At 42.6% G+C, this 13,271-nt stretch overlaps 1 protein-coding gene across 3 annotated transcripts in view; it reads right to left on the bottom strand.

The window, feature by feature from the left end:
* Positions 1-13,000, bottom strand: part of SLC24A4 (solute carrier family 24 member 4) — a 94,062-nt gene extending 81,062 nt beyond the window's left edge. Inside the window, exons 1-2 of one of the 3 annotated variants that reach the window (XM_084522769.1) lie at positions 12,688-13,000; positions 10,426-10,536 (exon numbers count right to left, since the gene is read on the bottom strand). In XM_084522769.1, the coding sequence (XP_084378895.1) occupies positions 10,426-10,536; positions 12,688-12,835 (259 nt within the window). In that variant the 5' untranslated portion in view covers positions 12,836-13,000. The remainder of the gene's footprint in view (positions 1-10,425; positions 10,537-12,687) is intronic. The other 2 variants (XM_084522767.1, XM_084522768.1) reach the window with 2 other exon arrangements.
* Between the last annotated feature and the right edge of the window lie 271 nt (positions 13,001-13,271).

Raw genomic sequence — 13,271 nt, 5'->3', positions numbered from 1 at the left:
ACTAAACTTAGTTGCCCTGAATATCCACAGATTAAAGCAGTTCTGGAGATGATCCCAGATAGTCTTTCCAAGTAAGAACTCTCCTATCAGGTGCTGTCACACTAATCAACCCTGGTAGACCAAGTAACCACAGTAAACACATCAGAATTAAAAACAAAACAAAACAAAACAAACACAAAAACAACTAACTCACTTCAAATCTGAATTACTTTTACCTGTTCTTGATCCACCCTCAGAAGTCAGCTCCAGTCAATACAAAGCTCCCCAAGTCAAATTCAAAAATGAAATATTCAAAACCCTTTGAATCAAGCACAGGTTTGCTCACATTGCTGAACCTCCTTTCTTTCCAGCCTGCAAGCAACAGGGGTGTTCATTTTATATTATACAGACAACACTATAGCTCTAGAGTGACCTTCCTCTTCTTCCTCCACCGTAAACTCTGCATATGGCTAAAATAGGACTAATTCCTACACCAGCTCTGGCTTGTTCCAAGTGTAGCCATTCCTGGCAGGCTGATCTCCTGAGAGCACCATGATACTCATGGCTCGTTAACAGGGATTCGAAAAAGGAAAGAATTACAGCCTTCCAGACAGATTCTTTCACATACTGATACTTTGCAGCACCAGGACAGTAAGAAAAGACAAACGGATACTGGAAATTCATCTCAGTGTTTGAGTGCAGGTAAAGGAAGTAGAGGAAGGCTAGCAGCAACAGGGAAGGGGAAGGCTTGTGAAAAGCCTAAGGCGAGAAAAAGCCTTACAATTTTAGGCTACAACAGAAACCGAAGATCCTGCCAACAGATTTAGAGAAGTGCAACACAAGCAGGCTAGGAATGCAACCCTTACGAAGGCATGGAAAGTGTTTAAACAAATGATTCTCACCAGAGAATAATTATGTTCAGAGAACTGACCCAGAAACAGTATCTCACCGTCCAGCAGGATCTGCAGGGCAGAACCTCTTCTGCTGTAGCTGCCGTGGCTGCAGCGACACAGTGGAGTTAAGGCAGCGTACAGCAGTGCAGATATGCTCCCAGATGCCTTAACGAACAATGCCTCTCTCTGTATTTTGGGCTAGAAACTCAAAATTCAAAGCACATGCTGATTCACAATAAATGGAAAAAAAAAAAAAATCTATTTTTTCCCATTTCAGCCTCTTTGAGCTTCTAAACATAGTTTCATCCATTTTAACTTCACCATTCCCAAAGTTGAGAAATTTCCCACCATCTGCGAATCTTTACATCTCGCTATTCAAAGGTTCAAATCCCTCCGCACAATGGATCCAGTCACGTTACCCTCAACCCACTGAACAAGTGACTGCATCATATGCAAGGAAAAAAAAAGTCATCAGGTGTCAGCAAGCTCTGAGAATAGCCTAAAAAGCAAGCATGGGTGGAAACTGAACAGGCAAAGTCTAAATCTTTTGTGTTGGCAGGAACGATGGAGGCACGATGGCCACCGCTCCCTGCACGGGTAGAGAATGTCACTCTCTTAAAGTCGTTAATCCAGCACCTGTCATTAACGTTAAACCATTAACTTAATGTGGTAAAAAAGGAAACAATTGAGCAAGCAGATAGACACATAGACTGCATCCTACCTGAAGTGTCTGCTCTGCTGTACTTCACCTTATCAGCAGAGTCCCAGCAGGAATGAATTTGACTCACACTTTCTAAGGCTAATATGTTTTCTGCTATAATGTCTTCAATGTCTGTCAACTTTAAAGAATAAAGGAAACCATCACTCTTTATTGCCTGAGGGGTTTGCCTTGCTGCATAACAGGAGTGATGCCAGTTTAATTGTCAGCAGGTTCATGGAATATTTTCAGCCTGCTAAGGTGGATAACCACATCTAGTAATGGATATGGTGACAGAAATGTATAAGAAAATTCTGTAACTTCTGATAAAATAATTCAGTTAATGAGGGTCCTTGTCAAAAATATTAGCAGAACAAAGTTTAAAATTTACTGTAATGAAATTGTGCACTGTGCCTAAGTATATTTTTAATCAGTCATTTTGGCCCTTGAAACAAATGCTGAGGTTCAGAACTGAGGCTCAGGAAGGTCTGGTTTGGGTGGAGCCTTCTACATCGCTTTGTACCTAGGTGCTCCCACTAGTACAGGCTCTGAAAATGCATGCCCAAACCATTAATATATATAGATAGATAGATAGATATAAACTGTGAATGTTTCCAGTTTTATGTGCCAAACACAAGGCTAAAGCATAGCCCTTCTGTAACCCCATCTCTTTTTAGAGCCTCCTGTTGCTTTTCATTCTGGACGCCTTGCCCAGCCTAAACCAAACTTCTCACTGCACTTTTATTTCTCTTACCCTTTTTATCACTATCTCCACTTACTAGTTCCCAGGGCCAGCCTCCTTGCCCTGCTATTGCCAGGATTCTCCCAGATTTCATTATCCAAATTCAGCCTCCTTCCACTCTTGATTTTGCATCCCTTTCACCTATCCTCCAACTCCAGTCCCCAGCTGTGGATAACCTTAGTTTTCCTAACACTCAACTCAAGTTTCAACTCAAGCCCAAGTTTCTCTATCCTTCTTGAAACTTCTGGTGACTATTTTCTACCTGCAGTTCCTTTCTACAAACTAATTCCCCACAGCCCAGTTCTGTTCTTGTCCAGTTTCACCTGAATCCTCCACGTGGTGTGGTCCAAGCTATGGACCAAGAGATGCTGAAAGCACAGAGACAGCATCTTTGCTCTCCATGGTGTTCTACAACTCACGGGACTAAACGCAGACTCAAAGGTAGATGCTTCAGAAACTTCAGATGGCCTCAAAAGTGACTCAGAAGAAATTCAAAGCTGGTAATTTTGAGTTTTAGTCTACAATTATGTATGCATCAGTGACATAACAAGTGGCTCTTTGAAGGGAAGAAAATGGGGTTGCTTGTTTGGTTGCTTTTCATACAGTTTAAAGGCTGTTTAAAATTTATCAAGCTGGCCACACAAAAGCACTCACACTTGTCTTTTACATTTCCTATTAAACTAGCAATCCATGTGAAGCAAACACTCACTGTATCAGCTTCAAATGCTCTAAGTCTGCCAAAATTACAAGCAATTCAAGCAAGTTCTTGCAATGGGACTTGTCAGCTAGCCTAAAATTGGCTACAAAGCACTGCCATCTAAGCATGGCTAGTGTCCACTTACAACTTCCCATGAAAAACATTCTCTTTTCTTTCTCTCCAGTCAATTAAATTACACTAGCAAGTAATAAAGCCAGTGTTTTAACATCAAATAATCCAGTGTCTCGTAAAGACGCTGTCCTAGACCAGCCCCCAGGGTATGGATTAATGCTCACACAGATTGATTTGCAATGCCTTTCCACCCTGTCTCCTCCAAGACTAGAGCAAGGTGTGGTGACAGTTGTGCTTGATATAAAGTACAAGAGGAGCTCTTTCTGTCTCAGCTGCAGTATGTGGCAAGACATCAGAGATAGTAAGGTGAAAAGTAAGGAGTGAAAAGGAAATTGCCATAGATGAGGATGGGTAAATTTAAACATGCCTTTTATGCCAACAGCAAGATTTTCAGTGGGTGGAAAATGGAGCAGATTTCCACATAGAAAGGTCTGTCTGCACGGTCATACAAGTGAGAATCGAATCCAGATTCACGCACATAGTCCCACTATAAGGGTGGGATAGTCAGCAACACCATGAAGACCTGGTTGCACCAGTCTTGTTAACTTTGACATCTCCAATTCAGGATTTCAAATATGTTCCAAGTGAAACGTAGCTCATTTGGTTAATGTACCACATCAGAGGAAAATAGAGGCTGGAAGGGACCTATCAGAGGTCAGATTAATCCAACCTTCTACTCAAATACCATCTTCACTTCAAGCCTACTTCTATGTTTCAGAGCAAAGACACACCTTGTAAAAACTATAATCCAGTGTGTTTTAACTGGAGCAAAACCAACTGTAAATAAGTTTAAATCAAGTGAAATAAAGATTATAGGAAGTAATGTCTTAATTGGGTTTAAGAATATACAGTAATAAATTAAATCGTATTTCATTTTGCTTCATTTGCTCTTGTTTTCTACATCTCTAACTGGCATTTTAGTCAGACACTTATTTACTGTGTGGTAAACTACTTCCTGCAAATTTGGCGCCTAGACCTGGGGAAATGGATAAATTACCCTGGAGTTCGCTTTCTGTTCTCAGCTCTCCAGGGGATGCCACAGGCAGGTTAAGCCAAGCACAGAGAGATGTTTGTCTCATTCCTTTCAACTCTTTTGGATGTCAGTATTAATACACTGCTATAAAATGAACAGCTCAGAGAGAAGGTTGGCTATTTTTGAAATTTCAGCTTCAAACAAAGCATATTTCCTAACCTGGTTCACAAAAAAAAAATTAAAATCCTAATTAACTTAAATGACATCCACCTGTCAGCCCTTCAAATGCTCACATCAGTAAGACAGGCAAAGAGTGTGAGAAGTTCAACCTAAATGTAGGTGTGAATTCTGAACAGGAGACGCTGGGAGCCACACATGGAAAACTTGCCATTACACGTTTGTCATTTGCCCTCAACACATCCACTTAAAACGGTTTCAAATCATCACACATCTATCTCCCCCTGCAAACAGGAACCATCCAAATGAGATCACGATCAATAAAGTTTACTGCTCAGCATCTACAGGGACAAGAGTGAGTCTAGCAACTTTTTTTTTTTTTTTAAATCAAAACAAAAACAAAGCAAAGAAACCTTACAAGCATACGACAATTGGCTACAGAAATAAGTGACATGCCAGCTGGTTAGTAAGTCTTCCACTGCATAAATACATGCATCTGTGCACGTGTACATACACATTTGCTGGACATTGCACCTATATATCTGAATACCATATTCATATGAGAAAATAAGATTTTTTAAAAAAAAAACCTTTCCTCATTTTCATTTTCTTTTAGACCAACACAAGACTAGAATATTTAAGGCTGATAAATTTCCTGTTCTTTCTTTATTCACATAAGATGTGTGAATAAAGAAATATTTTAAGTCAAAATGTATGCACTATCAGTGAATCTGTCATACCACAACAGCTGCACATTTTCTATGCATCAGGACAGAGAAAAAGTCTGACTGATTATGAAAGGTTGGGGAGGAATATTTGCAAATAACACAGTTATTGTCTGTATTACCTTAGTCAGACGTAGTCTTGCTGTGCTAGGCACTGTGTGAATGCAGAATGAAAGAACCTTCAGGTCACGTTGAGCTTACCAATTTAGACTGCTCGTGAAACAAGGGGTTACAGTGAAATTATTAGTAATACTACCTTAAAATGAGGGTCTAAGGCACTTATCTCTCTTAAGAAATAGAATTTTGATCTAGTGAAGATCATGAGCAAATTGTTTAAAATAAATATACATTTCACATTGTTTAAAAAAATACATAGCACAAAATGACATATTCCACCAGCAATAAAAGTATGTTTAGATCAACACTTAACACAGAGTTTATGATCTTACACACTAAGGAGTCTATAAGGATTAAGAAAAAAATGACGTAAATCCCACACATTGAGAATGATGCATCTAACTAAGCACTACTTTTTATTAAAAAAAAAAAAAAATTAGGGAAAACAATGCTTCCTATAGTGTCTTGACTATGACTGTACACAAAGTAGCTTTTTCTGTCATTTTGGAAAATTACTTGGAAGAGTCAGTCTTGTCTCCTCTAGTCAGCGAGAACACCATCATTGATTTTTGCAGAAAAAGTAACAGGCTCTTGTATTCTCTACGGTACGTAGAGACTTCTGGAGTTTCTCTACAATGCATCACATTCTACATGAGTCCCCGAGGTTTGAATAACTAGCAGTGTAAAATATACACAGACTTAATAACTTTTGATCCTGACTCTGAACTCAAGTTACACACATGCTGCTGGGAAACACACTTTATTTCGTTGTAGAGGACTAATTCTTTTTCTCTCACTGCAGGAACAGAAAGCATTGCTACAATGTGCCTTTTAATTCTAAAGTAAAAAGGCAGCATGACTCAGAATGAAATGCTAACCTCTGCCTTTCCCCCAGCCCATAATTCATCATTACCCACCGATAACAATAGGAGGAGCACACTGGAACCAAATCCCCGGTTGCTTAAAATCAATGCAGCTCATGAACTGTCCGTGGCTGACAAACCTCTGGATAGGAAAGCCCACAGACTCTTCCAGTTTCAAGGCAGCCCACTGACAAATGTCAGAAGACTAACAGAAATTTCTAAATCACAGCAAGTCATTAAAGTATTCTCTGTGATGTATACAGAGATGACTTGAAAACATTCACAATGGAAAGGAGCCCAGACCAGTTGTTACTAGCCTAGCATGATCCAGCACAGCCACGTGGCTCCAAACACCGCAGCGCCTGGTCACCCCTGCTCACGGGGTGAGCTCTCGAAGCATTACTCAGAGTTCTGGAAGACACGGAGATCATGGGAACATCGTGAAACGAGAGGCGAGCCACAGGAGCAGGGAAGCTAGAAATCTGACTCGCTGGGCAGATGGCACCGCAAGCTAGTGAGCTGATGGCAGATGGAACCAGGAGCTTGGGTAAGGCAAGAAAATTGGTTGCAAACTAATGAGATCTGTGAAGACACTAATGACGACTCTCCCTTTCTGATCACTTTAAGTGGTCAGCTGAAGGGTCAGGGTCAGAGCCTTTTGCCTTCCAGTTTGTGCCCACTGTCCTGGCACTGGCCACCACCAGCTGTACCCTTCATGGCAGAGGAGCTTCCAACAGGGAGTTTCAGGCCAGAATCTTTAATGGAAAATTGCTGTACAGCACACTAGCTTTGGTCCTAGTCCGGATGAAAACTGGGGTTGGCTTGGTGTTCACGAGTGCTCCATCTCCTTCCTGCAGCCAAGCTACAGTTCTGTCATTGCCTTTATTGGATCAGTAGGATCTTTAGCTGCCTAGGACTGCAGAACAGTTACCATCAGAAAAAGTGTGTAGCACCCTTTAAGATATTCATGAATATCAGTCCCTCTAGCCTTCTAATGTCAGACAAACCTTTCCCCTCTAGTTCTATTTTGCTAACAAATAAATTGCTACCTTCTCCCCATCCTCCTTCCTTCTTTACATACAAAGACACACACACAAATACATTTTTTCCTTTCCTTTGTCAGAGCACTGGAGTTCTTATTTAGAGCAACATTGCAAAGACTTCAAAGGTTGTTGGTTTTGGTTTTTGTTTTTTTTTTTAATTGTGATACAATAGCCTCAGAAGTATTAATAACATTTCCAGAAGAACACAACACAAAATCATCTACTCCTGTAAATGAGACAATCTCATACAGCGTAGGCCATCTGAGCTTCTAGCAGACAGCAGTTTCCAAGGGCTTCTAACATTACTACCACAGGCTTATGGAGTTTTTTTCCCCCAAGATGTATTCAACCAAGGATGAGCATTTCTTACCACTGTCATGAACTGAAAGGCTTTCATGGTCTTATAAACTTCTATAGCTGCAACTTCTGACAACTGGGGATTTTTTTTATTTGCATGTAAGCAAGAAAAGGGGATGAAGTGGTAAATAAATTAACTTTGTTGAAAGCCTTTGGGAAAAGAGAAGTGAAGCTGCAGACTTGTGTGGGAAGCTAATAAAAAGGGAGCGCAGCAACAGCACTGCAATGACACAAAGGATTAACAGGCTCTCAGCAAGAACTTGCGTTCCCCGAGGTATGAAGTTCTTGTATCCTAAACACATATAGAGAAACATCCACCTAACACAAGGAAACTGCTATGTACCACACACACACACGCATCTGTAGAGCCCCTAGTGCTTAAAGCAGATACAAAAATGGCTTGGGTAAGAATAAGTACTTCCTATAAGGGAGCCCATACAGAGCACCATATTCATATAACAAATATGCCTAATAACTATATGTTCTTAAGATGGAAAAAAATAAAAATACTAATAATAAAAAATAAACAACCAGACATTTAAAATGTTAAACACATTCCTGAGATTTTCATTAAATTTAGAAGGGTGGTTTTCTGGGATGAATGAAAGTTTGCTTGTCCCAACTGAAAACCCACATTTTCTCACCAATTTTCCACGTGATCTCAATCAAGCCTCTTGGCCTTTCACTTCACTTGGTCTCTTTGCCAAGTCACTTAACCTGTGACTACTTTCCCCAAATGTAGTCACAGGATTACGCAAGCTGCATTATCATGGAGAAGAGCTATTCTACTTGTTCCTTTTTGATAGGTTTTAGGTCGTTGTACCTTCTTCTCATCACACTGCAAATCTCTATCTCCAGCTACCAGATAGGAACCAAAAAAAATAAAAATCTGCAGAAGTTACTACTGAGCAATAACAAACATGGGTTCTTACAAACCCATTCTTGTCCAACAAGCATCAGTTTCAGATATTTTCAGATGTTCCCCTTATTTGTAGCTATCTTACATCTAGCCACTCTTGCAACAATCCCCCCTTCAGCTGCAGAAGATCCAGAGAGATAAGCTGTACGTAGCTACAGAATAACAGGAAGTGACTAAAAATGCCACAATTGTAAACCTGTGACATGTCTGATCTGTAAATCTGTGTTCTAACTGGAGAAACACTTATTAAAAAGAAAGACATATTCCAACACTGTGAATAGAAACTGTAAATTTAACACAAGTCTCATTATAGTTTTCTAAAAACATGAGAAGTCTGAAGCATATTTGGGCCTCCCAGCTTCCATGTGTCCAGCTCTTGTGGTTGAAAAGTGCACCTCAGCTACCTGAATTTCATAAAGCAAATCAAATGATCCAGTTGGATTTATTTAACCCAGTTATTCTTAAACTGACCTTAGAGTTTTTAAGGACCAGAGGGAGCTGAACCATAGGATGGGGCATGCCCGCAGCAGGTGGGATGGAACTAGATGATCTTTAAGGTTCCTTCAACTCAAGCCATTCTATGATCCTATGATTTGTTTCAAACATCTGGAGAAGTCAGCACTGCTCACAGTATTGCAATTTATGCAATAAACACGTTTTCCCTTAACAGTTTCATCATTTCGTTGTAAATAAGTTCTCATTCATCCCAAGTGGAAATCCCCATCAAAAACTTTGAGGGTCATCTCTCTGATCCAACTTCAATAACTTTGTGGTCTTTGTTGGCTTGGGTTTGAGTGTGCCGCCAAGTATGTGTCCACACATGATCACATTGATACATCCACATACGCAGAGGAAAACGTAATAGGAATGGGAAAGAATAGAATTAACTGGCTATTCATCAATAGCAGAGAACAACTGAATATTCAAGAATAATTGCATCTTTCCAAAGTGTCTTGTATCTCTTCTTTCTCATCTGTGAACAACTTTGACAGATATACCAACAATGTCATAAGGTTACAGATGCAAATATCAGTAAACTAACTCACCAAATTCTTAACAGAAGTACAGAGAAGCCCTTGGACATCAAGACAATAGAGCTAAAGCTTTTGGATGCCCATACTTTCCGCAATGTTCTTCCATTCCTCTCAGAAAATGCATAAGCACAGCAGTAACCCTGACTCTATACGATAGCTGCCTCAGTATTATAACAAACATGTAACTGAGAGAAGGGAATGCTGCTCCAGACTCCTCAATGCCTGGGACTGATAGGATCCCAGAACTCATGCTGTCACTATTTGCAAGAAGGTACAGACTCTACTGTCATCCCCTAGTTGATCAAAGAGTCATATTGCAAAAGAAAAAAAAATCTGAACTTTAAATTAATTTGGCTAGTGCCATTGGCAAAATGTCTCATCTCCCACACACCACAAACCACAGAGAAGCAAGGAGAGAGAGAAAGGAAATATACACTGGAAAGACAGATGGGAAGATGAAAGTGTTGTGGACTAACATTGGTATTAAAATGCGTCATCTATCCCTGCTCTCAATCAATTATTATCCCCTGGCCAGAATAGATAACTTGAAGTAAAATGGGTTTCAGGGTTTCCATATTACTTGCCTCATACCCCTCCACAAAATATGAACTCCTACTCTGAATACAGAGCTTATCACTAAACTAGCAAAGCATGATTAAATTCACAGAGGTAATGAGTACAAATTACTGTGCTCAGGTGGTATCTCAAACACTGTATGTTTCACTACCTATAGTATCAAGAAGAGTGCTTCTCTCATTACCATTGCAATATACACAGCATCAGCTAGAGAGGAGTAATAACCAAAAGAAACAAAACTTGAGAAATCAGATTGTCAACACAAGTCTGAGAACAACCCCAAAACATACATACATCTGAATACTGACTCTTACTTTTGATAGATAAACTCATCATATTATATTGCACGCACACACACACACAAAATCTCTCTACATAGAATAGTTCTGCTTTTATTATTTTTTTAAAGTTTCCGCTTTTGTTTCCTGCAGCTTCATCATGACCGCCTCGCACAATACATCTCAAGAGCTTACAAGACGTCATAAAGTTTTCCCATCTTACCTGGCTCTGTACAGTTCTTTCCTTCATGTGTCCCATTAGGTGATGCCATCAATCTTCTATTCCTCCATGTCTCTGACAATACATGTCTGTCTGCAACAGCTGATTCTTGGCCTATATTAAATACAAAGAGGTTATGTCTGCTGTCACCAGTCTTTTCCTTTATCACTTTAACTGGACTGTATGCCCGGCTGGCCAGGACCATGGACAGACCATCAGAAGGTGAACGTGACAAAATGAAGGTGCCACAGCGGCACATGCCTACATGTGTATGCCAGGTGCTCCTAGCTACAGAGGGTAAAAGGGCCTGTGAAGGTGTGGTATCAGAGCCATCGGCATGTTCTGGCTATCAGAGTACCTGTCTGTGACCCACAACCCAAAAATAATTCTGCAGCAAGCAAATGCTGAAACCTGTACCCTTGAAACTCAACATTCACAGATCCTACAGATGAAACCAGGCCAGCTATGCTGACATGAGCAATAATCTTAGTCATCTGCACTTGCATATATTACATCACTGACTTCTAAAACATAAAAATGCATATTCACAAGTTGCAGTTGTATTTTGCCTTAATCTGAATTAACGGGCCAGTCTTTTCAGTGTTGGGTGTACATGATAACATCAATCCCTGCATAATTTGTTGAGGAAGATGAAAAATAACAGCACTGTGAAGCCCCACAGGTCTTAAGAAAGAGAAACATCTTCAAAAGTCAGGGGAGCTTTTGCCTAAACTCATATTCCTGAAGCAGTCTCAGTAGCACTTACTGAATACAGTGCATGAGGAGCACTTGTGATAACGCGGGGCATACAATTATAATAATCATAGGAAGAACAAATTTCTTTAATTAAATCACTTCCATTTCAACCTGAGCTATTTCAAATGAACATATTCTAATAACAAGAAATCTTCCATGCCTGATCTTACAACTTATGCTCAGTCAGCATGGAATGCTTGTGGTTTGCTACAGTGACTGTTACAAAAAAATCTAGCTTGGGAAAGTTAGTTTGGCTAGAGTATTTGCTAAAATAGTCTGCTGTCACAGTTCTAAGGAACATGAAGAACAGATGGTCAGTGTTTATGGATACAATATACTGTAAATTAGCCGGCTGAAAAGAAAAAAACTGCCTGATGCAGCATACCATCAAAAATTAGGTTATCAGGGATTTAGCTGATAACCACAGAGATTAAAAACTTTCATTAGTCATGACATTTTTCACCCAAGCCCAAAAAAGGTCTGGAAAACCTTTATCTGGAACAAAAACCTCAAACCATCTAAACATAACCATAACCCAGCTCGCTGCCTTCACAAACCAGTATATTTACAAAAATATATCACCACTGCAAGGGGGAAAAAAAAATCACATGTATGACAAACCATTCTAAATAAAGCAGGAGTATATTCTGAAACCTCAATTAAAAAATGCTGAAAGTTTTAAGATAAGCTATATGCTAATATAGTGTAAGGCATTAAATTCTTGTATGGATGGCTCGTTGCCATCCCAGATACATCTCAAACAGGTAATAATTTAAGGGTAAGAGCATTACAAAATATGAGAAGTTCCACTAGATTTTTTTTTTCCTAAAGGTCACAATTTACCTTCAACTGTGATTTAAGCAGGTGGCCCATCCTAATGGTTGTATGAAACGCAGAGATGGGCTCTGGGCTTCATTTGATTTTGATTAAACCCTCAAGGAAGGCTGGCGGTCCTACCTAAGGACACAAGAGGTGTCCCAGCAACCTCAGGCTTCACAGCTGGGGGATGCAAAGCACGCTGCAGGAAAAGGGCCCGAAGTAGCTGGTTTATAGCCCAAACCGTGCCAGCAGGTGGAAAAACAAAACCAAAAGCCCACGAGCGGGAGCGATGCAGATGACAAACGCATCGCTTCACCGACATGGCACTCGCACAGCAGGTGCAACGGACTCTGTAAAACACGAGGTCGGCTCCGCTCCTTGCCTAAAACACCAAATTTCTGGTCAAACCCACGCTGCGGTTTGGGGTGGGTGGGAGAGAGGCGATGGAGAGGCGGCAGCCGCGGCTGCTGGGGGCTCGGGGTCAGCGGGGCGAGGTGGCCACGGCCGGCGGGACCAGGAGCGACCGGGGAGGACCGGGATCCATGCAGAGCCGCCCCAAACCCCCCCAGACCCCAATATCAGCCCCAGGCTCCCTCCGGAGGCAGCCGGGGCACCCCCGGCCGCAAACTCCCGACCCCGCCGCCCCCTGCCCTGCGCGGAGCCTCCGGTGCCCGCTGCCGGGCCACTCACCCAGCCTGGAGAGCAGGCTGGACATGCACCAGGCGAAGAAGAGGATGGCGCAGATGAAGCCCAGCTGCTGCAGCAGCATCTCCCGCCTCCTGCGAACTTTCCTCAGCACGGGCAGCGCCGTCTTCGGCGGGGCGAGCGGCGGCTCCATGCGGGCTCGGGGCGGGCGGCGCGGGGCCGGCGGGGCAGAGCGGGGCTCAGGGCTGCCGGCGACCCGCGGGCGGCTCCATGGCGGGCGGCGGCGATGGGGAGAAGCCGCTGCCCGGCGCCTCGGCGAGGCAGGGAGCGGCAGGTGGCGAAGGGAGGGCGGGCGGCGGCGGCGGCTGAGGCGGGAGGCGGCGGCGAGGCGGCGCCCTCAGGGGCCGGGCCGAGCCCCGCGCCCCGCACGCCCCGCGGCCGCCGGGGGAGGAGGGAGCGGAGCGGCGGCCGCCCCGCTGCCGGCGCCGGGGGGAGGCGGCATCCAGGCGGCCCCTGCCCGCCCGGACGGCTCGGAAGTTTCTCCCCTCCTGCCCTCGGAGAACGAGCGGAGCGGGCAGCGGGCAGCCGGCCCCTCAGCTCCCGCCCGCCCCTCTCCTCCCCGCCTCTCC

The sequence above is a fragment of the Aythya ferina genome (assembly GCF_964211825.1).
Source record: "Aythya ferina genome assembly, chromosome: 5".
NCBI lineage: Eukaryota > Metazoa > Chordata > Aves > Anseriformes > Anatidae > Aythya > Aythya ferina.
Note: the sequence above shows the minus strand (reverse complement) of the source record. Positions and strands in the feature narration are given on the sequence as shown.